Below are 27,883 nucleotides of genomic sequence, written 5' to 3' on the forward strand. Positions count from 1 at the left end.
AACTACAACTAGAGCTACACTACAACAGCACTACACCTAGCCTAGCACTACACCGACCCGAGCACTACACCTAGCCGAGCACTACACCTAGCCTAGCACTACACCTAGACTAGCACTTCAACTAGACTAGCACTTCAACTAGACTAGCACTTCAACTAGCCTAGCACTTCAACTAGCCTAGCACTTCAACTAGAGCTACACTACAACAGCACTACACCTAGCCTAGAACTACAACTAGTGCTACAACTAGCCTAGCACTAGACTAGCACTACACCTAGCCTATCACTACACCTAGCCTAGGACTACAACTAGCGCTAGACCTACACTACAACACCTAGCCTAGCACTACAACTAGCCTTCCCTAGCACTACACTTAGCCTAGAACTACAACTAGCCGTGCCTTGCACTACACTTAGCCTAGAACTACAACTAGTACTACAACTAGCCTAGCACCATACCTAGACTGGCACTACACCTAGACTAGAACTACAACTAGTCTAGTACTGGCTACTTCTATCTCTTCCAATGATGACCTTTGAACTTGACTAGGAGTAATACATGTCTACTTTGTGTCCACTTACTCTAGTCGTGTCCACTATGTGTCAGACTTCTTACCCTAGTCATGTTCACGGTCTCAGACAACCTCTTACCCTGGTCACAATGTAGTTGTGGAGGCTGTTGACGAAGTGCATCAGTTTGACCCTCAGCAGAAACATCCTGTGGATCTGCTGGTTGATTGGCTCTTTAGCCTTCACCTCCTCTGGTGTCCCTTCCAACCGCTTAGCTGCTACTGTCAAATCTATAGGAGGAAACAATACAGCATGAATTAACACCTGTGGTCATGACGTTCAGAAATCCCTGATGTTTTGAGGGAATCTTCTTATTTGACCTTTATACATGTGGAATATATTTGATTGTGAAGCAGACGGATTACCAGGATGCGCTGACAAGCTGGCAAGTGTCTTCACTGGCATTTTCAACCTCTCCCTGTCCCAGTCTGTAATACCAACATGTTTCAGGCAGACCACTATAGTCCCTGTGCCCAAGAACGCCAAGCTAACCTGTCTAAATGACTATCGCCCCCGTAGCACTAACATCTGTAGCCATGAAACGCTTTTAAAAGACTGGTCATGGTTCACATCAACACCAGCATCCCAGAAACCCTGGACCCACTCCAATTCACATACTGTTTTTTACCATGTTTTTTAGTCCAAATTAACAGTTTCTAATGATAGTCCAGTTGCTTATAAAAGGACTTCAGAAATATAGGAACGTTCTGGAATAGATAACTGTTGGAGAAGGAAAACCATCTCTTCCCAGTAGGGATAAGGGGAACGTTCTGGAATAGATATCTGTTGGAGAAGGAAAACCATCTCTTCCCAGTAGGGATAAGGGGAACGTTCTGGAATAGATATCTGTTGGAGAAGGTAAACCATCTCTTCCCAGTAGGGATAAGGGGAACGTTCTGGAATAGATATCTGTTGGAGAAGGAAAACCATCTCTTCCCAGTAGGGATAAGGGGAACGTTCTGGAATAGATATCTGTTGGAGAAGGGAAACCATCTCTTCCCAGTAGGGATAAGGGGAACGTTCTGGAATAGATATCTGTTGGAGAAGGGAAACCATCTCTTCCCAGTGGGGATAAGGGGAACGTTCTGGAATAGATATCTGTTGGAGAAGGAAACCATCTCTTCCCAGTAGGGATAAGGGAAAATAGATATCTGTTGGAGAAGGGAAAACCATCTCTTCCCAGTAGGGATAAGGGGAACGTTCTGGAATAGATATCTGTTGGAGAAGGGAAACCATCTCTTCCCAGTAGGGATAAGGGGAACGTTCTGGAATAGATATCTGTTGGAGAAGGGAAACCATCTCTTCCCAGTGGGGATAAGGGGAACGTTCTGGAATAGATATCTGTTGGAGAAGGTAAACCATCTCTTCCCAGTAGGGATAAGGGGAACGTTCTGGAATAGATATCTGTTGGAGAAGGTAAACCATCTCTTCCCAGTAGGGATAAGGGGAACGTTCTGGAATAGATATCTGTTGGAGAAGGTAAACCATCTCTTCCCAGTAGGGATAAGGGGAACGTTCTGGAATAGATATCTGTTGGAGAAGGTAAACCATCTCTTCCCAGTAGGGATAAGGGGAACGTTCTGGAATAGATATCTGTTGGAGAAGGTAAACCATCTCTTCCCAGTAGGGATAAGGGGAACGTTCTGGAATAGATATCTGTTGGAGAAGGTAAACCATCTCTTCCCAGTAGGGATAAGGGGAACGTTCTGGAATAGATATCTGTTGGAGAAGGAAAACCATCTCTTCCCAGTAGGGATAAGGGGAACGTTCTGGAATAGATAACTGTTGGAGAAGGGAAACCATCTCTTCCCAGTAGGGATAAGGGGAACGTTCTGGAATAGATATCTGTTGGAGAAGGGAAACCATCTCTTCCCAGTAGGGAGAAGGGGAACGTTCTGGAATAGATATCTGTTGGAGAAGGGAAACCATCTCTTCCCAGTAGGGATAAGGGGAACGTTCTGGAATAGATATCTGTTGGAGAAGGGAAACCATCTCTTCCCAGTAGGGATAAGGGGAACGTTCTGGAATAGATATCTGTTGGAGAAGGGAAACCATCTCTTCCCAGTAGGGATAAGGGGAACGTTCTGGAATAGATATCTGTTGGAGAAGGAAAACCATCTCTTCCCAGTAGGGATAAGGGGAACGTTCTGGAATAGATATCTGTTGGAGAAGGGAAACCATCTCTTCCCAGTAGGGATAAGGGGAACGTTCTGGAATAGATATCTGTTGGAGAAGGTAAACCATCTCTTCCCAGTAGGGATAAGGGGAACCAATAGATATCTGTTGGAGAAGGTAAACCATCTCTTCCCAGTAGGGATAAGGGGAACGTTCTGGAATAGATATCTGTTGGAGAAGGAAAACCATATCTTCCCAGTAGGGATAAGGGGAACGTTCTGGAATAGATAACTGTTGGAGAAGGGAAACCATCTCTTCCCAGTAGGGATAAGGGGAACGTTCTGGAATAGATATCTGTTGGAGAAGGTAAACCATCTCTTCCCAGTAGGGATAAGGGGAACGTTCTGGAATAGATATCTGTTGGAGAAGGGAAACCATCTCTTCCCAGTAGGGATAAGGGGAACGTTCTGGAATAGATATCTGTTGGAGAAGGGAAACCATCTCTTCCCAGTAGGGATAAGGGGAACGTTCTGGAATAGATATCTGTTGGAGAAGGGAAACCATCTCTTCCCAGTAGGGATAAGGGGAACGTTCTGGAATAGATATCTGTTGGAGAAGGAAACCATCTCTTCCCAGTAGGGATAAGGGGAACATTCTGGAATAGATATCTGTTGGAGAAGGGAAACCATCTCTTCCCAGTAGGGAGAAGGGGAATAATAGATATCTGTTGGAGAAGGAAACCATCTCTTCCCAGTAGGGATAAGGGGAACGTTCTGGAATAGATATCTGTTGGAGAAGGGAAACCATCTCTTCCCAGTAGGGATAAGGGGAACGTTCTGGAATAGATAACTGTTGGAGAAGGAAAACCATCTCTTCCCAGTAGGGATAAGGGGAACGTTCTGGAATAGATATCTGTTGGAGAAGGGAAACCATCTCTTCCCAGTAGGGATAAGGGGAACGTTCTGGAATAGATATCTGTTGGAGAAGGAAAACCATCTCTTCCCAGTAGGGATAAGGGGAACGTTCTGGAATAGATATCTGTTGGAGAAGGAAAACCATCTCTTCCCAGTAGGGATAAGGGGAACGTTCTGGAATAGATAACTGTTGGAGAAGGAAAACCATCTCTTCCCAGTAGGGATAAGGGGAACGTTCTGGAATAGATATCTGTTGGAGAAGGGAAACCATCTCTTCCCAGTAGGGATAAGGGGAACGTTCTGGAATAGATATCTGTTGGAGAAGGAAAACCATCTCTTCCCAGTAGGGATAAGGGGAACGTTCTGGAATAGATATCTATTGGAGAAGGAAAACCATCTTGATGGCATTAACTCTTCCCAGTAGGGAAGAACTGTGTTGGTTATGAATTTATCCATCTGAGTGGGGAAATTAGCTTAAAATACATAACAGTACAGTTTCGTAATTTTCAATCCCCAGGTAGGGAAACTCTAAGGTCATCTTAAAACAGGAGATATTCTAGTCAAGAAGGGGCCTGTTCTTGAATGGACATCAATTCACTATTCCAAATCATTATGTGTTGCTATACGTTTCCTTGTGTCCATTGTCAATAATAAAGTTTATAGAATTGAGATTCAAAGTGAGAGAAAGACAATGAGAGAGACAGAGGGGGGAGAGAGAGAGAAGAGGGGGGGAGATAGGAGAGAGAGAGAGAGAGAGAGAAGAAGGGGGGAGATAGGAGAGAGACGAGGGGAAGAGAGAGAGAGAAGAGAGAGGGGGAGAAAGAGAGAGAGAGAGAAGAGATATGGGGAGAAAAAGAGAGAAGAGCGGGGAGAGAGAGAGAGAGAGAGAGAGGGGGAGAGAGAGAGAGAGAGAAGAGAGGGGGGGAGAGAGAGAGAGAAGAGAGGGGGGAGAGAGAGAGAGAGAAGAGAGGGGGAGAGAGAGAGAGAGAGAGAGAGAGGGAGAGAGAGAGAGAGAGAAGAGAGGGGGGAGAGAGAGAGAGAGAAGAGAGGGGGAGAAAGAAGAGAGAGAGAGAGAGAGGGAGAGAGAAGAGGGGGGAGAGAGAGAAGAGAAGAGAGAGGGGGAGAGGAAGAGAGAGGGGGAGAGAGAGAAGAGAGGGGGGCAGAGACAGTAATACTAGACCTACCACTGAATGCCAGCGTGTCCAGACTGTATTTGGCCCATTTGATCTGCAGCAGCAGCAGGAACACCTGGTTGTAGATCCTCTGACACTCTGAGCTGACCACAATGTCAACAGGCCAGGGCACCTTCAGGACAACCCACAAGAGAAGCATAGAATCAATCCCAAATGACACCCTGAACTGACCACAATGTCAACAGGCCAGGGCACCTTCAGGACAACCCACAAGAGAAACATAGAATCAATCCCAAATGACACTCTGAACTGTTTAGTGCACGAAGTCCCATATTCCTGTGTTTTCTGATACCTACAAATGGTCAAATTAACTTGAAAATAGGGATTTGGACCAGGGCCCATAAGTAGTGCACTATATAGGGAATAGGGTGCCGTTTGGGGAGGTACACTAGTCACATTTCATCTACTGCAGAGTAAGAGTATAGTGTGGCTGCTGATTCATCTTCCCCCTGACCTTGCTTCTTTAATCAGAACAACTGTTTTCAGCTGTGTTAACATAATTGCAAAAGTGTTTTCTAATGATCAATTAGCCTTTTTAAAATGATAAACTTGGATTAGCTAACACAACGTGCCATTGGAACACAGGAGTGATGGTTGCTGATAATGGGCCTCTGTAGATATTCCATAAAAATCAGCTGTTTCCAGCTACAATAGTAATTTACAACATTAACATTGTCTACACTGTATTTCTGACCAATTTGATGTTATTTTAATAGACAAAAAAATATGCTTTTCTTTCAAAAACAAGGACATTTCTAAGTGACCCCAAACTTTTGAACGGTAGTGTATGTTTGCGCCCATCTCCGTGAACTAATCCATTATGGAGGCCTAGACTAAAAGCCAATTCATGCTCGATTCGGAAATATGGTAGGAGGCGCCATATGGAGGCTGTGATGCAATTGCACAGCCTCCAGAGGCATGTAGAGGCCGAATCGAGCTCCGTACCGCATCGCCATGCCCCCCAAAAAAAATGTTGTAATAATGCGGAGGGCTCTGTAAAGCTCCGCATTGACGTGATTGGTGGACGGTCGGTGGGGGCGTTACATCCTGTAGAAAACACTCACTTCCTTGACAACAGTTCTGCAATGCTCAGCAAAGCGCAGGAAGTATGAACACCCTTCTGCTGAGGCCGTATCACCATAAACGCTGCCCTTCTGCTGAGGCCGTATCACTATAAACGCTGCCCTTCTGCTGAGGCCGTATCACTATAAACGCTGCCCTTCTGCTGAGGCCGTATCACTATAAACACTGCCCTTCTGCTGAGGCCGTATCACTTCGCTGCCCTTCTGCTGAGGCCGTATCACTATAAACGCTGCCCTTCTGCTGAGGCCGTATCACTATAAACTGCCCTTCTGCTGAGACCGTATCACTATAAACACTGCCCTTCTGCTGAGACCGTATCACTATAAACACAGCCCTTCTGCTGAGGTCGTATCACTATAAACGACCCTTCTGCTGAGGTCATCACTATAAACACAGCCCTTCTGCTGAGACCGTATCACCATAAACACAGCCCTTCTGCTGAGACCGTATCACTATAAACACTATAAACGCTGCCCTTCTGCTGAGGCCGTATCACTATAAACGCTGCCCTTCTGCTGAGGCCGTATCACTATAAACACTGCCCTTCTGCTGAGACCGTATCACTATAAACGCTGCCCTTCTGCTGAGACCGTATCACTATAAACGCTGCCCTTCTGCTGAGGCCGTATCACTATAAACGCAGCCCTTCTGCTGAGGTCGTATCACTATAAACACTGCCCTTCTGCTGAGACCGTATCACTATAAACACTGCCCTTCTGCTGAGGCCGTATCACTATAAACACTGCCCTTCTGCTGAGGCCGTATCACTATAAACGCTGCCCTTCTGCTGAGGCCGTATCACTATAAACGTTCTGCTGAGGCCGTCACTATAAACGCTGCCCTTCTGCTGAGGCCGTATCACTATAAACACAGCCCTTCTGCTGAGGCCGTATCACTATAAACAGGCCGTATCACTATAAACGCTGCCCTTCTGCTGAGGCCGTATCACTATAAACACTGCCCTTCTGCTGAGGCCGTATCACTATAAACGCTGCCCTTCTGCTGAGGCCGTATCACTATAAACGCTGCCCTTCTGCTGAGGCCGTATCACTATAAACAGCCCTTCTGCTGAGGTCGTATCACTATAAACGCTGCCCTTCTGCTGAGACCGTATCACTATAAACGCTGCCCTTCTGCTGAGGCCGTATCACTATAAACACTGCCCTTCTGCTGAGGCCGTATCACTATAAACGCAGCCCTTCTGCTGAGCCCACTTAAACGCTGCCCTTCTGAGAGGCCGTATCACTATAAACGCTGCCCTTCTGCTGAGACCGTATCACTATAAACGCTGCCCTTCTGCTGAGACCGTATCACTATAAACGCTGCCCTTCTGCTGAGGCCGTATCACTATAAACACAGCCCTTCTGCTGAGGTCGTATCACTATAAACGCTGCCCTTCTGCTGAGACCGTATCACTATAAACACTGCCCTTCTGCTGAGGCCGTATAAACACTGCCCTTCTGCTGATAAACACTATAAACGCTGCCCTTCTGCTGAGGCCGTATCACTATAAACGCAGCCCTTCTGCTGAGGCCGTATCACTATAAACACTGCCCTTCTGCTGAGGCCGTATCACTATAAACGCAGCCCTTCTGCTGAGGCCGTATCACTATAAACGCTGCCCTTCTGCTGAGGCCGTATCACTATAAACGCTGCCCTTCTGCTGAGGCCGTATCACTATAAACGCTGCCCTTCTGCTGAGGCCGTATCACTATAAACACTGCCCTTCTGCTGAGGCCGTATCACTATAAACGCTGCCCTTCTGCTGAGGCCGTATCACTATAAACGCTGCCCTTCTGCTGAGGCCGTATCACTATAAACGCTGCCCTTCTGCTGAGGCCGTATCACTATAAACGCAGCCCTTCTGCTGAGACCGTATCACTATAAACACTGCCCTTCTGCTGAGGCCGTATCACTATAAACGCAGCCCTTCTGCTGAGACCGTATCACTATAAACGCTGCCCTTCTGCTCTGCTGCCCTTCTGCTGAGACCGTATCACTATAAACACAGCCCTTCTGCTGAGGCCGTATCACTATAAACGCTGCCCTTCTGCTGAGACCGTATCACTATAAACGCTGCCCTTCTGCTGAGACCGTATCACTATAAACGCTGCCCTTCTGCTGAGGCGTATCACTATAAACGCTGCCCTTCTGCTGAGACCGTATCACTATAAACGCAGCCCTTCTGCTGAGGCCGTATCACTATAAACGCTGCCCTTCTGCTGAGACCGTATCACTATAAACGCTGCCCTTCTGCTGAGACCGTATCACTATAAACACAGCCCTTCTGCTGAGGCCCACTTAAACTGCCCTTCTGCTGAGACCGTATCACTATAAACGTGCCCTTCTGCTGAGACCGTCACTATAAACGCTGCCCTTCTGCTGAGGCCGTATCACTATAAACACTGCCCTTCTGCTGAGGCCGTATCACTATAAACACTGCCCTTCTGCTGAGGCCGTATCACTATAAACGCTGCCCTTCTGCTGAGGCCGTATCACTATAAACGCTGCCCTTCTGCTGAGGCCGTATCACTATAAACACTGCCCTTCTGCTGAGGCCGTATCACTATAAAAGCAGCCCTTCTGCTGAGACCGTATCACTATAAACGCTGCCCTTCTGCTGAGGCCGTCACTATAAACGCTGCCCTTCTGCTGAGGCCGTATCACTATAAACGCAGCCCTTCTGCTGAGGCCGTATCACCATAAACACTGCCCTTCTGCTGAGGCCGTATCACTATAAACACTGCCCTTCTGCTGAGGCCGTATCACTATAAACGCTGCCCTTCTGCTGAGGCCGTATCACTATAAACACTGCCCTTCTGCTGAGGCCGTATCACTATAAACGCTGCCCTTCTGCTGAGGCCGTATCACTATAAACGCTGCCCTTCTGCTGAGACCGTATCACTATAAACGCTGCCCTTCTGCTGAGACCGTATCACTATAAACACTGCCCTTCTGCTGAGGCCGTATCACTATAAACACTGCCCTTCTGCTGAGGCCGTATCACTATAAACGCTGCCCTTCTGCTGAGACCGTATCACTATAAACACTGCCCTTCTGCTGAGACCGTATCACTATAAACACAGCCCTTCTGCTGAGACCGTATCACTATAAACACTGCCCTTCTGCTGAGACCGTATCACTATAAACACTGCCCTTCTGCTGAGACCGTATCACTATAAACACTGCCCTTCTGCTGAGGCCGTATCACTATAAACACAGCCCTTCTGCTGAGGCCGTATCACTATAAACACAGCCCTTCTGCTGAGGCCGTATCACTATAAACACTGCCCTTCTGCTGAGGCCGTATCACTATAAACACTGCCCTTCTGCTGAGACCGTATCACTATAAACGCAGCCCTTCTGCTGAGGCCGTATCACTATAAACACTGCCCTTCTGCTGAGCCCTTCCCTTCTGCTGAGGCCGTATCACCATAAACACTGCCCTTCTGCTGAGGCCGTATCACCATAAACACTGCCCTTCTGCTGAGGCCGTATCACTATAAACACAGCCCTTCTGCTGAGGCCGTATCACCATAAACACAGCCCTTCTGCTGAGGCCGTATCACTATAAACGCAGCCCTTCTGCTGAGGCCGTATCACTATAAACGCTGCCCTTCTGCTGAGGCCGTATCACTATAAACACTGCCCTTCTGCTGAGGCCGTATCACCATAAACACTGCCCTTCTGCTGAGGCCGTATCACTATAAACACTGCCCTTCTGCTGAGGCCGTATCACTATAAACACTGCCCTTCTGCTGAGGCCGTATCACCATAAACACTGCCCTTCTGCTGAGGCCGTATCACTATAAACACTGCCCTTCTGCTGAGGCCGTATCACTATAAACACAGCCCTTCTGCTGAGGCCTTCTGCTGAGGCCGTATCACTATAAACGCAGCCCTTCTGCTGAGGCCGTATCACTATAAACGCTGCCCTTCTGCTGAGGCCGTATCACTATAAACGCAGCCCTTCTGCTGAGGCCGTATCAACATAAACGCAGCCCTTCTGCTGAGGCCGTATCACTATAAACGCAGCCCTTCTGCTGAGGCCGTATCACTATAAACGCTGCCCTTCTGCTGAGGCCGTATCACTATAAACGCAGCCCTTCTGCTGAGGCCGTTCACCATAAACGCTGCCCTTCTGCTGAGGCCGTAGCAGCCCTTCTGCTGAGGCCGTCACTATAAACGCTGCCCTTCTGCTGAGGCCCACTTAAACGCTGCCCTTCTGCTGAGGATATATCACTATAAACACTGCCCTTCTGCTGAGGCCGTATCACTATAAACGCTGCCCTTCTGCTGAGGCCGTATCACTATAAACGCTGCCCTTCTGCTGAGGCCGTATCACCATAAACGCAGCCCTTCTGCTGAGGCCGTATCACCATAAACGCAGCCCTTCTGCTGAGGCCGTATCACTATAAACGCTGCCCTTCTGCTGAGGCCGTATCACCATAAACGCTGCCCTTCTGCTGAGGCCGTATCACCATAAACGCAGCCCTTCTGCTGAGGCCGTATCACCATAAACGCAAGGCCGTACACATAAACGCAGCCCTTCTGCTGAGACCGTATCACTATAAACACTGCCCTTCTGCTGAGGCCGTATCACTATAAACACAGCCCTTCTGCTGAGGCCGTATCACTATAAACGCTGCCCTTCTGCTGAGGCCGTATCACTATAAACGCTGCCCTTCTGCTGAGGCCGTATCACCATAAACGCAGCCCTTCTGCTGAGGCCGTATCACCATAAACACTGCCCTTCTGCTGAGGCCGGACACCATAAACGCTGCCCTTCTGCTGAGGCCGTATCACTATAAACGCTGCCCTTCTGCTGAGGCCGTTTTCTGCTGAGACCGTATCACTATAAACGCTGCCCTTCTGCTGAGGCCCATAAACACTGTAGGCCGTATCACTTAAACGCTGCCCTTCTGCTGAGGCCGTATCACCATAAACGCAGCCCTTCTGCTGAGGCCGTATCACCATAAACACTGCCCTTCTGCTGAGGCCGTATCACTATAAACGCAGCCCTTCTGCTGAGGCCGTATCACCATAAACACTGCCCTTCTGCTGAGGCCGTATCACCATAAACACTGCCCTTCTGCTGAGGCCGTATCACCATAAACACTGCCCTTCTGCTGAGGCCGTATCACTAAAAACGCTGCCCTTCTGCTGAGGCCGTATCACTACAAACGAGCCCTTCTGCTGAGGCCGTATCACTATAAACGCAGCCCTTCTGCTGAGACCCATCACCATAAACGCTGCCCTTCTGCTGAGGCCGTATCACCATAAACACTGCCCTTCTGCTGAGGCCGTATCACTATAAACGCAGCCCTTCTGCTGAGGCCGTATCACTACAAACGCAGCCCTTCTGCTGAGGCTTTGTGCCCTTCTGCTGAGGCCGTATCACCATAAACACTGCCCTTCTGCTGAGGCCGTATCACCATAAACACTGCCCTTCTGCTGAGGCCGTATCACCATAAACGCTGCCCTTCTGCTGAGGCCGTATCACTAGAAACGCAGCCCTTCTGCTGAGGTCGTATCACTATAAACGCTGCCCTTCTGCTGAGGCCGTATCACTATAAACGCAGCCCTTCTGCTGAGGTCGTATTCCAGCCCTTCTGCTGAGGTCGTATCACTATAAACGCTGCCCTTCTGCTGAGGCCGTATCACTATAAACGCAGCCCTTCTGCTGAGGTCGTATCACTATAAACGCTGCCCTTCTGCTGAGGCCGTATCAACATAAACGCAGCCCTTCTGCTGAGGCCGTATCACCATAAACGCAGCCCTTCTGCTGAGGCCGTCACCATAAACGCAGCCCTTCTGCTGAGGCCGTATCACTATAAACGCTGCCCTTCTGCTGAGGCCGTATCACTATAAACGCTGCCCTTCTGCTGAGACCGTATCACTATAAACGCTGCCCTTCTGCTGAGGCCGTATCACTATAAACGCTGCCCTTCTGCTGAGGCCGTATCACTATAAACGCTGCCCTTCTGCTGAGGCATCACCATAAACGCAGCCCTTCTGCTGAGGCCGTATCACCATAAACGCAGCCCTTCTGCTGAGGCCGTATCACTATAAACGCTGCCCTTCTGCTGAGGCCGTACACCATAAACGCTGCCCTTCTGCTGAGGCCGTATCACCATAAACGCAGCCCTTCTGCTGAGGCATCAATAAACGCAGCCCTTCTGCTGAGGCCGTATCACCATAAACGCAGCCCTTCTGCTGAGACCGTATCACTATAAACGCTGCCCTTCTGCTGAGGCCGTATCACTATAAACACAGCCCTTCTGCTGAGGCCGTATCACTATAAACGCTGCCCTTCTGCTGAGGCCGTATCACTATAAACGCTGCCCTTCTGCTGAGGCCGTATCACCATAAACGCTTCTGCTGAGGCCGTATCACCATAAACACTGCCCTTCTGCTGAGGCCGTATCACTATAAACGCTGCCCTTCTGCTGAGGCCGTATCACTTAAACGCTCCCTTCTGCTGAGGCCGTATCACCATATTCTGCTGAGGCCGTATCACTATAAACACTGCCCTTCTGCTGAGGCCGTATCACCATAAACACTGCCCTTCTGCTGAGGCCGTATCACTATAAACACTGCCCTTCTGCTGAGGCCGTATCACCATAAACACAGCCCTTCTGCTGAGGCCGTATCACCATAAACACTGCCCTTCTGCTGAGGCCGTATCACTATAAACACAGCCCTTCTGCTGAGGCCGTATCACCATAAACACTGCCCTTCTGCTGAGGCCGTATCACCATAAACACTGCCCTTCTGCTGAGGCCGTATCACCATAAACACTGCCCTTCTGCTGAGGCCGTATCACTATAAACGCTGCCCTTCTGCTGAGGCCGTTTAAACGCAGCCCTTCTGCTGAGGCCGTATCACTATAAACGCAGCCCTTCTGCTGAGACCGTATCACCATAAACGCTGCCCTTTTGCTGAGGCCGTATCACCATAAACACTGCCCTTCTGCTGAGGCCGTATCACTACAAACGCAGCCCTTCTGCTGAGGCCGTATCACTATAAACGCAGCCCTTCTGCTGAGGCCCATATCACCATAAACACTGCCCTTCTGCTGAGGCACGTATCACCATAAACACTGCCCTTCTGCTGAGGCCGTATCACCATAAACACTGCCCTTCTGCTGAGGCTCAAACCATAAACGCTGCCCTTCTGCTGAGGCCGTGTCACTACAAACGCAGCCCTTCTGCTGAGGTCGTATCACTATAAACGCTGCCCTTCTGCTGAGGCCGTATCACCAAAACGCAGCCCTTCTGCTGAGGTCGTATCACTATAAACGCAGCCCTTCTGCTGAGGTCGTATCACTATAAACGCTGCCCTTCTGCTGAGGCCGTATCACTATAAACGCAGCCCTTCTGCTGAGGTCGTATCACTATAAACGCAGCCCTTCTGCTGAGGTCGTATCACTATAAACGCTGCCCTTCTGCTGAGGTCGTATCACTATAAACGCAGCCCTTCTGCTGAGGTCGTATCACTATAAACGCAGCCCTTCTGCTGAGGTCGTATCACTATAAACGCAGCCCTTCTGCTGAGGTCGTATCACTATAAACGCTGCCCTTCTGCTGAGGTCAATCACTATAAACGCAGCCCTTCTGCTGAGGTCGTAATAAACAAGCCCTTCTGCTGAGGTCAGTATCACTATAAACGCAGCCCTTCTGCTGAGGTCGTATCACTATAAACGCTGCCCTTCTGCTGAGGCCGTATCACTATAAACGCAGCCCTTCTGCTGAGGTCGTATCACTATAAACGCAGCCCTTCTGCTGAGGTCGTATCACTATAAACGCAGCCCTTCTGCTGAGGTCGTATCACTATAAACGCTGCCCTTCTGCTGAGGTCGTATCACTATAAACACAGCCCTTCTGCTGAGGCCGTATCACCATAAACACTGCCCTTCTGCCCTGAGGCCGTATCACCATAAACGCTGCCCTTCTGCTGAGGCCGTATCACTACAAACGCAGCCCTTCTGCTGAGGTCGTATCACTATAAACGCTGCCCTTCTGCTGAGGCCATCACTATAAACGCAGCCCTTCTGCTGAGGTCGTATCACTATAAACGCAGCCCTTCTGCTGAGGTCGTATCACTATAAACGCTGCCCTTCTGCTGAGGCCGTATCACTATAAACGCAGCCCTTCTGCTGAGGCCAGGGAACGCAGCCCTTCTGCTGAGGTCGTATCACTATAAACGCTGCCCTTCTGCTGAGGCCGTATCACTATAAACGAAGGACAGCCCTTCTGCTGAGGCCGTATCACTATAAACGCAGCCCTTCTGCTGAGGTCGTAGGACACTATAAACGCAGCCCTTCTGCTGAGGTCGTATCACTATAAACGCTGCCCTTCTGCTGAGGCCGTAACCATAAACGAGCCCTTCTGCTGAGACCGTATCACTATAAACACAGCCCTTCTGCTGAGGCCGTATCACTATAAACGCAGCCCTTCTGCTGAGGCCGTATCACCATAAACACTGCACGGCCAATGGAGACGTCAGATTGACCTTTCGACCAGATGCACAATACACTTCCTCTCTCTGGTCAATTTGTGCACATTCACGGTTTCATTACTTCACTGTGTGAATTGTTTGCGTTTGATTGTTAGTGTCTATCAATTCCCCATTACATATATCACCTGTACGGCATTTACCCTTCATTCCTATCATTTAAAAAACATCTACAATGGTCATGTATTTTAGCACTTTCAATATTATTATTCCAGTCTTCCTGTTCTCATTGTCTGGAGTGGACAACATGGTTTGCACAGTGTACACTTAAGAGAAACAAGTTCTGGTTTATTTCATTCTATTTTCTGAGTTTTGTCAATTTAGTCGTTGTCTTTTGTTTGGAGCGCTCCTGTCAATGTTTATTAAGGACACGCAGGAAGAGAAGTAGGGAAATGTAGGCCAGGTAGGCATATAAAATGTGCCCATTTGGCGATCTGATAGTATTTCTGATTGGCTTAACGCCCCACCAATAACCTGTGGAGCTTTTCAAAGTGAACTTTTCACCTCAAACACCAAGCAAACAAAGTCTGTTTTCACATCCACTGAGAATTACAAATAGTTCCTCAATGTATTTCAAAAATCATTCCAGTTCTCTCTCTTTCCGATAACCACTCCGCATGAAAAGGGAAAGATGTCTCTGAAAAATGTCATAAAATAGGACCTAATTACTTCTCATCAGTGCTGGACTTGGACTGAAATAGGTTTCAGTACTCAGTAGGTTCAGGAGCTCCACAAAAAGCTAATATTCGATAAGAGGAACAGGAACAGGAGAATTTGAGGTGCCTCTGCTCCGCTCCCGGTGAACTCCTGCTCAAGTCGACCACTGCTTCTTATCCCTTGATCAACTAGTCTACAGCTGTGTCTGTCCTGATCTCACTGGAGCAGGAAGCTCTGAGGGCACAGAATATTTGATACAATGTTGCAACTTCACTTCCACAAGCTTCAGGTTTGATAGTAGATACAATGTTTCAAGTTGGTTGCAGACAGGCCATGTTGTAGCCAATGTGAATTATAGGACATTTATTTTTTAATCAGGATATTTTCTACCTGCAGGCTTAAATGTTTTGTATTTGTTGGCTTTATGTATGACATTTTTACAAAGTTCAAATCAAATGTTATTTGTCACATGCGCCAAATACAACAAACCTTAATGCTTTACTTACAAGCCCTTAACCAACAACGCTGTTTAAAGAAAATACCCCGTCAAAAAAACTAGAAGAAAACGTAACCCGGAAAACGTTTCACGAATGACAGTGAGAAACGTGAAGGGAAGGAGACGACAGAAACGGGAAGGGAAGGGGACGACAGAAACGGGAAGGGAAGGAGACGACAGAAACATGAAGGACACCACAGAAACGTGAAGGGAAGGACACCACAGAAACATGAAGGGAAGGACACCACAGAAACGTGAAGGGAAGGAGACGACAGAAACGTGAAGGGAAGGAGACGACAGAAACGTGTAGGGAAGGACACCACAGAAACATGAAGGGAAGGACACCACAGAAACGTGAAGGGAAGGAGACGACAGAAACGTGAAGGGAAGGGGACACAGAAACATGAAGGGAAGGGGACCACAGAAACATGAAGGGAAGGGGACGACAGAAACATGAAGGGAAGGAGACGACAGAAACATGAAGGGAAGGGGACCACAGAAACATGAAGGGAAGGAGACCACAGAAACATGAAGGAAGGGGACGACAGAAACGTGAAGGGAAGGAGACGACAGAAACGGGAAGGGAAGGGGACGACAGAAACGGGAAGGGAAGGAGACGACAGAAACATGAAGGACACCACAGAAACGTGAAGGACACCACAGAAACGTGAAGGACACCACAGAAACGTGAAGGGAAGGACACCACAGAAACGTGAAGGACACCACAGAAACGTGAAGGGAAGGACACCACAGAAACATGAAGGGAAGGACACCACAGAAACGTGAAGGGAAGGACACCACAGAAACGTGAAGGGAAGGACACCACAGAAACGTGTAGGGAAGGACACCACAGAAACGTGAAGGGAAGGACACCACAGAAACGTGAAGGACACCACAGAAACGTGAAGGACACCACAGAAACATGAAGGACACCACAGAAACGTGAAGGACACCACAGAAACATGAAGGACACCACAGAAACGTGAAGGACACCACAGAAACGTGAAGGACACCACAGAAACATGAAGGACACCACAGAAACGTGTAGGGAAGGACACCACAGAAACGTGAAGGACACCACAGAAACGTGTAGGGAAGGACACCACAGAAACGTGTAGGGAAGGACACCACAGAAACGTGAAGGACACCACAGAAACGTGAAGGGAAGGACACCACAGAAACATGAAGGACACCACAGAAACGTGAAGGACACCACAGAAACGTGAAGGACACCACAGAAACGTGTAGGGAAGGAGACCACAGAAACATGAAGGATACCACAGAAACGTGTAGGGAAGGACACCACAGAAACGTGAAGGACACCACAGAAACATGAAGGACACCACAGAAACGTGTAGGGAAGGACACCACAGAAACATGAAGGACACCACAGAAACGTGTAGGGAAGGACACCACAGAAACGTGTGTTTAAAGTAGAGGAAACACAGAACACATGCGAATAAACAGTATTGTGGATACGGTTGGTAGGAGACTCACCTTGTAACTGAGGGTCAAACCATCCAGATTATTAATAGTCTGTTTCTACCACAGCCAACCTGTTATCAGTATTGTGGATACGGTTGGTAGGAGACTCACCTTGTAACTGAGGGTCAAACCGTCCAGATTATTAATAGTCTGTTTCTACCACAGCCAACCTGTTATCAGTATTGTGGATACGGTTGGTAGGAGACTCACCTTGTAACTGAGGGTCAAACCGTCCAGATTATTAATAGTCTGTTTCTACCACAGCCAACCTGTTATCAGTATTGTGGATACGGTTGGTAGGAGACTCACCTTGTAACTGAGGGTCAAACCATCCAGATTATTAATAGTCTGTTTCTACCACAGCCAACCTGTTATCAGTATTGTGGATACGGTTGGTAGGAGACTCACCTTGTAACTGAGGGTCAAACCGTCCAGATTATTAATAGTCTGTTTCTACCACAGCCAACCTGTTATCAGTATTGTGGATACGGTTGGTAGGAGACTCACCTTGTAACTGAGGGTCAAACCGTCCAGATTATTAATAGTCTGTTTCTACCACAGCCAACCTGTTATCAGTATTGTGGATACGGTTGGTAGGAGACTCACCTTGTAACTGAGGGTCAAACCGTCCAGATTATTAATAGTCTGTTTCTACCACAGCCAACCTGTTATCAGTATTGTGGATACGGTTGGTAGGAGACTCACCTTGTAACTGAGGGTCAAACCATCCAGATTATTAATAGTCTGTTTCTACCACAGCCAACCTGTTATCAGTATTGTGGATACGGTTGGTAGGAGACTCACCTTGTAACTGAGGGTCAAACCATCCAGATTATTAATAGTCTGTTTCTACCACAGCCAACCTGTTATCAGTATTGTGGATACGGTTGGTAGGAGACTCACCTTGTAACTGAGGGTCAAACCATCCAGATTATTAATAGTCTGTTTCTACCACAGCCAACCTGTTATCAGTATTGTGGATACGGTTGGTAGGAGACTCACCTTGTAACTGAGGGTCAAACCATCCAGATTATTAATAGTCTGTTTCTACCACAGCCAACCTGTTATCAGTATTGTGGATACGGTTGGTAGGAGACTCACCTTGTAACTGAGGGTCAAACCATCCAGATTATTAATAGTCTGTTTCTACCACAGCCAACCTGTTATCAGTATTGTGGATACGGTTGGTAGGAGACTCACCTTGTAACTGAGGGTCAAACCGTCCAGATTATTAATCGGCTGTTTCTTTCTGACTGGGTCTATCGTCTCCAGGAAGATGGACAATCTGGAAAACAGACATTTTTCTTTTATTTTATTGTGACAATAAATTCAATGCCATCAAAATGGAAAAAAACAACTATTAGCCATATTACATCCTGAGTGATCAGTTAGCCTATCACTATTGTCGATATTACATCCTGAGTGATCAGTTAGCCTATCACTATTGTTGATATTACATCCTGTGTGATCAGTTAGCCTATCACTATTGTTGATATTACATCCTGTGTGATCAGTTAGCCTATCACTATTGTTGATATCACATCCTGTGTGATCAGTTAGCCTATCACTATTGTTGATATCACATCCTGTGTGATCAGTTAGCCTATCACTATTGTTGATATTACATCCTGTGTGATCAGTTAGCCTATCACTATTGTTGATATCACATCCTGTGTGATCAGTTAGCCTATCACTATTGTTGATATTACATCCTGTGTGATCAGTTAGCCTATCAACTCACTGAAATCTCTCAAAACCAGAGCAAACTCTAACCAATGAGAGCCCAGTCAGTGTGGGGTGTAACCAATGAGAGCCCAGTCAGTGTGAGGTGTAACCAATGAGAGCCCAGTCAGTGTGGGGTGTAACCAATGAGAGCCCAGTCAGTGTGGGGTGTAACCAATGAGAGCCCAGTCAGTGTGGGGTGTAACCAATGAGAGCCCAGTCAGTGTGGGGTGTAACCAATGAGAGCCCAGTCAGTGTGGGGTGTAACCAATGAGAGCCCAGTCAGTGTGGGGTGTAACCAATGAGAGCCCAGTCAGTGTGAGGTGTAACCAATGAGAGCCCAGTCAGTGTGGGGTGTAACCAATGAGAGCCCAGTCAGTGTGAGGTGTAACCAATGAGAGCCCAGTCAGTGTGGGGTGTAACCAATGAGAGCCCAGTCAGTGTGGGGTGTAACCAATGAGAGCCCAGTCAGTGTGAGGTGTAACCAATGAGAGCCCAGTCAGTGTGAGGTGTAACCAATGAGAGCCCAGTCAGTGTGGGGTGTAACCAATGAGAGCCCAGTCAGTGTGAGGTGTAACCAATGAGAGCCCAGTCTGTGTGAGGTGGTTGTGTTGCAGTACCTGCTGCTGTCCTCTGGACACCGTTGTCCCACGGCTTCCTGCAGTTGAACGTTGAGGAACGCCAGTTGCTGCCAGCTCTCCTTCTCCAGGACCTTATCAAAGATGGCTGTATAGAAGTCATACATGGTGTCTCCTGCCTCCAACAGGAAGTAGTTCCTCATGGCCTGAAGGTACTCCAGCAGTCTGGGGGTTAAAAGTTAGGGTGAGTATAGGGCCTATAACAGCTGTAGAAGTCATACTGGGGGACCTCAGCAGTCTGGGGGTTAAAAGTTAGGGTGAGTATAGGGCCTATAACAGCTGTAGAAGTCATACTGGGGGACCTCAGCAGTCTGGGGGTTAAAGGTTAGGGTGAGTATAGGGCCTATAACAGCTGTAGAAGTCATACTGGGGGACCTCAGCAGTCTGGGGGTTAAAGGTTAGGGTGAGTATAGGGTTTGGGGGAGGGGCCAGGGACACCTGTGCTAGTCAGTCCTACAGTACTGGAACTATTAATGAGTCCTAAATGATACGATATTCCCTATATAGTGCACTACTTTGACCAGGGCCAATAGGGCTGTGGTGTACTTTATAGGGCAGCCCAACCCTCTTCCTGGAGATCTACTGTCCTGTAGGTTTTCAGTCCAACCCTCTTCCTGGAGATTTTACTGTCCTGTAGGTTATCAACCCAATCCTCTTTCTGGAGATCTACTGTCCTGTAGGTTATCAACCCAATCCTCTTCCTGGAGATCTACTGTCCTGTAGGTCATCAACCCAATCCTAATTTAGCATATCTGATTCAGCTAGTTAAGGTCTTGTTGAGCAGGACTGAAAACCAACAGGACAGTAGATCTCCAGGAAGAGGATTGGACTGAAAACCTACAGGACAGTAGATCTCCAGGAAGAGGGTTGGACTGAAAACCTACAGGACAGTAGATCTCCAGGAAGAGGGTTGGACTGAAAACCTGACAGGACAGTAAATCTCTGGAAGAGGGTTGGACTGAAAAACCTACAGGACAGTAAACTGAGGACAGTAAATCTGACTGACAGGTCTGAAAACCAGGACAGAGGGACAGTTGGACTGAAAACCTACAGGACAGTAAATCTCCAGGAAGAGGGTTGGGCTGAAAACCCACAGGACAGTAGAGGAAGAGGGTTGGGCTGAAAACCAGGAAGAGATCTCCAGGAAGAGGTTGGACTGAAAACCTGGAGGACAGTAGATCTCCAGGAAGAGGGTTGGACTGAAAACCTGGAGGACAGTAAATCTCCAGGAAGAGGGTTAGACTGAAAACCTACAGGACAGTAAATCTCCAGGAAGAGGGTTGGACTGAAAACCTACAGGACAGTAAATCTCCAGGAAGAGGGTTGGACTGACCTACAGGACAGTAGTACTGACTGACAGACACCTGGAGGACTAGAGACATGAGAGAGTACTGACTGACAGACACCTGGAGGACTAGAGACATGAGACAGAGTACTGACTGACAGACACCTGGAGGACTAGAGACATGAGAGACATGAGAGTGGAGGACTAGAGACATGACTGACTGACAGACACCTGGAGGACTAGAGACATGACAGAGTACTGACTGACAGACACCTGGAGGACTAGAGACATGAGACAGAGTACTGACTGACAGACACCTGGAGGACTAGAGACATGAGACAGAGTACTGACTGACAGACACCTGGAGGACTAGAGACATGAGAGAGTACTGACTGACAGACACCTGGAGGACTAGAGACATGAGAGAGTACTGACTGACAGACACCTGGAGGACTAGAGACATGAGAGAGTACTGACTGACAGACACCTGGAGGACTAGAGACATGACAGAGTACTGACTGACAGACACCTGGAGGACTAGAGACATGAGACAGAGTACTGACTGACAGACACCTGGAGGACTAGAGACATGAGAGAGTACTGACTGACAGACACCTGGAGGACTAGAGACATGAGAGAGTACTGACTGACAGACACCTGGAGGACTAGAGACATGAGACTGAGACACCTAGGACTGACTGACAGAGTACCGACTGACAGACACCTGGAGGACTAGAGACATGAGAGAGTACTGACTGACAGACACCTGGAGGACTAGAGACATGAGAGAGTACTGACTGACAGACACCTGGAGGACTAGAGACATGAGAGAGTACTGACTGACAGACACCTGGAGGACTAGAGACATGAGAGAGTACTGACTGACAGACACCTGGAGGACTAGAGACATGAGACAGAGTACTGACTGACAGACACCTGGAGGACTAGAGACATGAGACAGAGTACTGACTGACAGACACCTGGAGGACTAGAGACATGAGAGAGTACTGACTGACAGACACCTGGAGGACTAGAGACATGAGAGAGTACTGACTGACTGACGTAGTGAGTTTACCTGTAGTCCTTCTTCAGGGTGGTCATGAGGTTGCCACAGCACTCAATGTATCTCTTCTGGATGTGTGGGTAGAGGCAGGAGCGCAGCGTCAGCTCAAATGTCTGACACGTCACCGACTCAGACGAACGGTCCACGATCACGTCACCGCCTGAGAACCTCTCGTGGAAGTCACTCTGCTCCAGGTACAGCCTGGAGGGGGTTAGGAGTTGCCAGAGCTGGGTTACTCTTTCTGGAGCCACCAAACAAGCTAAAACTTAACATAATCAAGATATTTTAATTCAATTATAGTTTTTCCACTAATTGGTCTTTCGAACAATTTGTATTTTATTTCACCTTTATTTTACTAGGCAAGTCAGTTAAGAACAAATTCTTATTTTCAATGGCGGCCTAGGAACAGTGGACTGTTCAGGGGCAGAACGACAGATTTGTAACACAGATTTCCAACACTCTAACCACTAGGCTACCCTGCCGCCCCCCCCCCCAGGTAGGCTAGTTGAGAACAAGTTCTCATTTACAACTGTGACCTGGCCAAGATAAAGCAAAGCAGTGCAGCACAAACAACAATACAGAGTTACACACATAAACAAACGTACAGTCAATAACACAATAGAAAAGAAAGATTTTTCTATTTATGTACAGTGTTCAAATGTAGAAAAGTAGGGAGGTAGCCAATAAATAGGCCATAGAGGCGAAAATAATTACAATGTAGCATTAATACTGGAGTGATAGATGTGCAGATGATGAATGTGCAAGAAGAGATTCTGGGGTGCAAAAGACCAAGAGGGTAAGTAATAATATGGGGATGAGGTTGTTGGATGGGCTATTTACAGATGGGCTGTGTACAGGTACAGTGATCGGTAAGCAGCTCTGACAGCTGGTGCTTAAAGTTAGAGATATGAGTCTTCAGCTTCAGTGATTTTTGCAATTCGTTCCAGTCATTGGCAGCAAAGAACTGGAAGGAAAGTTGGCCAAAGGTGGTGTTGGATTTGGGGATGACCAGTGAGATATACCTGCTGGAGCACGTGCTACGGGTGGTTGTTGCTATGGTGACCAGTGAGCTGAGATAAGGCGGAGCTTTACCTAGCAAAGACTTACAGATGACCTGGAGCCAGTGGGGTTGGCGACCGATATGTAGTGAGGGCCAGCCAACAAGCGTGTACACGTCGCAGTGGTGGGTAGTATATGGGGCTTTGGTGACAAAACGGATGGCACTGTGATAGACTGCATCCAGTTTGCTGAGTAGAGTGTTGAAGTTGCTGCAGGGGGTGCTGAGATGATGGCCAGGGTAGGGGTAGCCAGGTGGAAAGCATGGCCAGCTGCGGAAAAATGCTTATTGAAATTATCGATTTTCGTAGATTTATTGGTAGTGACAGTGTTTCCAAGCCACAATGCAGTGGGCAGCTGGAAGGAGGTGCTCTTATTCTCCATGGACATTACAGTGTCCCAAAACATTTTGGAATAAGTGCAACAGGAAGCAAATTTCTGTTTGAAAAAGCTAGCCTTAACTTTCCTAACTGCCTGTGTATATTGGTTCCTGACTTCCCTGAAAAGTTGCATATCGTGGGGGCTGTTCGATGCTAATGCAGAACGCCACAGGATATTTTTGTGCTGGTCAAGGGCAGTCGGGTCTGGGGTGAACCAAGGGCTATATCTGTTCATAGTTCTACATTTTTTGAACGGGGCAGGCTTATTTAAGGTGGTGAGGAAGGCACTTTTAAAGAATAACCAGCATCCTCCACTGACGGAATGAGGTCAATATCCTTCCAGGATACCCGGGCCAGGTCGATTAGAAAGGCCTGCTCGCAGAAGTGTTTTAGGGAGCGTTTGACAGTGATGAGTGGCGAGGAGAGGTCGTATGACCGCGGACCCAGTGTGCACTCAGGCAATGACGCAGTGATCGCTGAAATCCTGGTTGAAGACAGCACAGGTGTATTGAGGGCAGGTTGGTCAGGATGATATCTATGAGGGTGCCCATGGTTACGGATTTAGGGTTGTACCCAGTAGGTTCCTTGTAGGATACGGCTAAAGGCTATAAGAACTGGTCGTCTAGTACGTTTGGAACAGAGGAAGAGTAGGATGAGGGTACGGCTAAAGGCTATAAGAACTGGTCGTCTAGTACGTTTGGAACAGAGGAGGAGTAGGATGAGGGTACGGCTAAAGTCTATAAGAACTGGTCGTCTAGTACGTTAGGAAGAGAGGAGGAGTAGGATGAGGGTACGGCTAAAGGCTATAAGAACTGGTCGTCTAGTACGTTAGGAAGAGGGGAGGAGTAGGATGAGGGTACAGCTAAAGGCTATAAGAACTGGTTGTCTAGTACGTTTGGAACAGAGGAGTAGGATGAGGGTACGGCTAAAGGCTATAAGAACTGGTCGTCTAGTACGTTAGGAAGAGAGGAGGAGTAGGATGAGGGTACAGCTAAAGGCTATAAGAACTGGTTGTCTAGTACGTTAGGAACAGGGAGTAAAAGGAGCAGGTTTCTGGGCGCGGAATAATACATTCAAGACAACGTACAGACAAATGTAGGATGTGAATACAGGTAAAACCTTGGCATTGAGTGACAATGAGAGAGGTTTTGTCTCTAGAGGCACCATTTAAGCCAGGTGCCGTCACTGCATGTGTGGGGGGTGGAACATAAGGGCTAGCTAAGGGATAATGAGCAGGGCTAGAGGCTCTACAGTGAAATAAGACAGTAATCACTAACCAAAACAGCAATAGACAAGGCATATTGACTTTAGGGAGAGGCATGTGTAGCCGAGTGATCATAGGGTCCAGTGAGTACTTAGGCGAGCTGGAGGCACGGCGATTCAGACAGCTAGCAGAACGGGGCTATCAGAAGGCTAGCAGATGGGCCTCAGGGGGACGTCGCAACGGGAGAGTCTGTTGAAACCCCCTCGGGCGGTCACGTCGGCTGACCAGTCGTGATGGATAGGCGGGGCTCCTTGTCGGCAGCAAAGGATCCAGGCCAATTGGCAAAAGAGGTATTGAAGCCCAGGAATTATCTTATGGATTTCTTTGGCTAGCCGGGAGAAGGGCCTAGCTCGAGGCTAGCTCCAGGCTAACTGGCGCTTGCTTCAGGACAGAAAACCCCTCGGACGGTTACCTCGGTAGACCAGTTGTGATGAATCGGCAGGGCTGAGGTTCCAGGTCAATCGGCAAAAGAGGTAATTGAAGCACAAGGATTGCTTGAAGGAATCTCTTCGGCTAGCTGGGAGATGGGCCTAGTTTGAGGCTAGCTCCAGGCTAACTACTATCTAGTTATTGGCTAGCTCCTGAAGGGGGTTCCGGTTCTGCTAAGTGTAAAAATAGCAGATCCGTACCACATTGGGTGAGGCGGGTTGCAGGAGAGTATGTTCAGTCCGTAGATGGAAAATGAGATTAAAAAAAAATATTTAAAAATATATACGAAGAAAAACGATGTATACAAGGGAGGGGACAAGACAATCAAAACAGACATCCCCACTGCTACGCCATCTTGGAAATGTTTCCAAGCATCGGTCCCTACCCCGCTCCAAGTATACTCTCCTCCACTCACCTGGCGAAGTTGATGGCCAGTAGAGGATCATGTATGTCATCCATCTGTAGATGCTGAGCTACAATCGACTGCATCTTGATCAGGCTCTGCTTAGTGGCCTGTTGCTCGGTGACCGTATCCACGGGGGAGTCGTCCCGGCAACGGAGGCGGGACTGAACAGACTCCAGAAAAAGAGTGTACAAGCTCTTCCTTTCTGCATCTAAAACACACAGGGAACATTAGGAATCCAAGCAGTAAGTATCTAAAACACACAGAGAACATTAGGAACCCAAGCAGAAAGTATCTAAAACACAGAGAACGTTAGGAACCCAAGCAGAAAGTATCTAAAACACACAGAGAACATTAGGAACCCAAGCAGAAAGTATCTAAAACACACAGAGAACATTAGGAACCCAAGCAGAAAGTATCTAAAACACACAGAGAACATTAGGAACCCAAGCAGAAAGTATCTAAAACACACAGAGAACATTAGGAACCCAAGCAGAAAGTATCTAAAACACACAGAGAACATTAGGAACCCAAGCAGAAAGTATCTAAAACACACAGAGAACATTAGGAACCCAAGCAGAAAGTATCTAAAACACAGTAAAACACAGAACATTAGGAACCCAAGCAGAAAGTATCTAAAACACAGAACATTAGGAACCCAAGCAGAAAGCAGGTGTTTTGTACCATACAGCCATGCTTCGCTAGATTATAGCTCAAGGCTCAGGGATGAGATAGGAACAATTTTATGGTTCCATAATACTGTATATTCTGAAAAACACAAACTGTGTTTTTCAGGCATAAGCAGTACTCAAACTCCCCTGTCTCCCATCTCAAACACATCTCTCTGTACCACACTCTGCACTAGAAACACTAGCCTGGTGACCAGTTACAGACCAGCTACACACCAGCTAAAGATGAAGTACCAAACAGCTAAAGATGAACTACAGACCAGCTACAGACCAGCTAAAGATGAACTACAGACCAGCTACAGACCAGCTAAAGATGAACTACAGACCAGCTACAGACCTCAAGTGGGGCCATCGGTCTGCTCAGCCTCTACAGACCAACACTGACCTCTAGTGGAGCCATCGGTCTGCTCAGCCTCTTTCCAGTCCAGGTTCTTGAGGAGCTGCATGCTCTTCCCAGCCATGATGATCTGTTTGAGGACCGGCTTGAGGAAGGACACCATGGTGAGCTGAGACTTCGCTCCCTGCTCCCCTGCGCTGCTCCCGCTGGCTGCGTCACTCAGCTTGTCCTCGCTCTCCACCGTCTCGGAGATACTGTACAAGGTGTAGGTGGCGTACCAAAAGTCTCTGTGATTCACTGGTACGTCTTTGTTCCTGGGTTGGGAGATACAGACAAAGGTAGGGGTCAGGACCATTGATTTATATATACGCACACTGGAGGACTAATATAGGGGGGTGCTGTGTTGAAGCCAACACGCCTCCATGTTGGTACCCCCACTTTATGAAGGTCTACATTCATTTATACCATGTTTATTCTATTACAGACACCGTACGTTATACTATGTGAGCTTTTATATAAAAATCATGTCATAAAAAAACACATTGAAAACCTGGTTGTTTTATTCAATTCAGAATAAATGACTGACAACACAGCTCTTAACTCCCTCAGTAGATGCCTACTGGAGAACATATATATATATATATGACTGACAACACAGATCTTAGCTCCCTCAGTAGATGCCTACTGGAGAACATATATATATATATGACTGACAACACAGATCTTAGCTCCCTCAGTAGATGCCTACTGGAGAACATACATATATATATGACTGACAACACAGATCTTAGCTCCTCAGTAGATGCCTACTGGAGAACATAGATCTTAGCTCCCTAGTAGATGCCTACTGGATATGACTGACAACACAGATCTTAGCTCCCTCAGTAGATGCCTACTGGAGAACATATATATATATATGACTGACAACACAGATCAGTAGATGCCTACTGGAGAACATACCTTAACTCCCTCAGTAGATGCTCAGTAGATGCCTACTGGAGAACATATATATATATATATGACTGACAACACAGATCTTAGCTCCCTCAGTAGATGCCTACTGGAGAACATATATATATATATGACTGACAACACAGATCTTAACTCCCTCAGTAGATGCCTATGCATATATATATATATGACTGACAACACAGCTCTTAACTCCCTCAGTAGATGCCTACTGAGAACATATATATATATATATGACTGACAACACAGATCTTAGCTCCCTCAGTAGATGCCTACTGGAGAACATATATATATATATGACTGACAACACAGATCTTAGTAGATGCCTACTGGAGAACATATAGAACATATATATATGACTGACAACACAGTAGAGTAGATGCCTACTGGAGAACATATATATATATATATGACTGACAACACAGATCTTAACTCCCCAGTCAGTAGACTGACAACACTGACAACACAGATCTTAGCTCCCTCAGTAGATGCCTACTGGAGAACATACATATATATATATGACTGACAACACAGATCTTAACTCCCTCAGTAGATGCCTACTGGAGAACATAGTAGATGCATAGAACATATATATATATATATGACTGACAACACAGAT

At 47.5% G+C, this 27,883-nt stretch overlaps 1 protein-coding gene and 1 long non-coding RNA gene across 9 annotated transcripts in view; both read right to left on the reverse strand.

Annotated features, from left to right (window-relative positions):
* Window positions 1-27,883, reverse strand: part of tubgcp5 (tubulin, gamma complex associated protein 5) — a 116,226-nt gene that overhangs the window by 15,556 nt on the left and 72,787 nt on the right. Inside the window, exons 13-19 of the mRNA XM_052475731.1 lie at window positions 26,344-26,609; window positions 25,282-25,480; window positions 21,750-21,938; window positions 19,372-19,554; window positions 18,230-18,314; window positions 4,783-4,903; window positions 651-799 (exon numbers count right to left, since the gene is read on the reverse strand). Coding sequence (XP_052331691.1) covers window positions 651-799; window positions 4,783-4,903; window positions 18,230-18,314; window positions 19,372-19,554; window positions 21,750-21,938; window positions 25,282-25,480; window positions 26,344-26,609 — 1,192 coding nt within the window. The remainder of the gene's footprint in view (window positions 1-650; window positions 800-4,782; window positions 4,904-18,229; window positions 18,315-19,371; window positions 19,555-21,749; window positions 21,939-25,281; window positions 25,481-26,343; window positions 26,610-27,883) is intronic.
* On the reverse strand, window positions 20,612-21,737 carry LOC127910778 (uncharacterized). Of its 8 annotated transcripts, none has more exons than XR_008076181.1 (4): window positions 21,655-21,737; window positions 21,399-21,566; window positions 21,036-21,331; window positions 20,612-20,795 (listed from the first exon to the last, which is right to left on the reverse strand). It is a non-coding gene; the product is annotated as an uncharacterized LOC127910778 (long non-coding RNA). The 8 variants fall into 8 exon arrangements; XR_008076184.1 differs by having other exon boundaries at window positions 21,399-21,524; window positions 21,611-21,732; XR_008076183.1 differs by having other exon boundaries at window positions 21,611-21,732.

This window comes from Oncorhynchus keta, chromosome 22 (genome assembly GCF_023373465.1).
Source record: "Oncorhynchus keta strain PuntledgeMale-10-30-2019 chromosome 22, Oket_V2, whole genome shotgun sequence".
Classification (NCBI taxonomy): domain Eukaryota; kingdom Metazoa; phylum Chordata; class Actinopteri; order Salmoniformes; family Salmonidae; genus Oncorhynchus; species Oncorhynchus keta.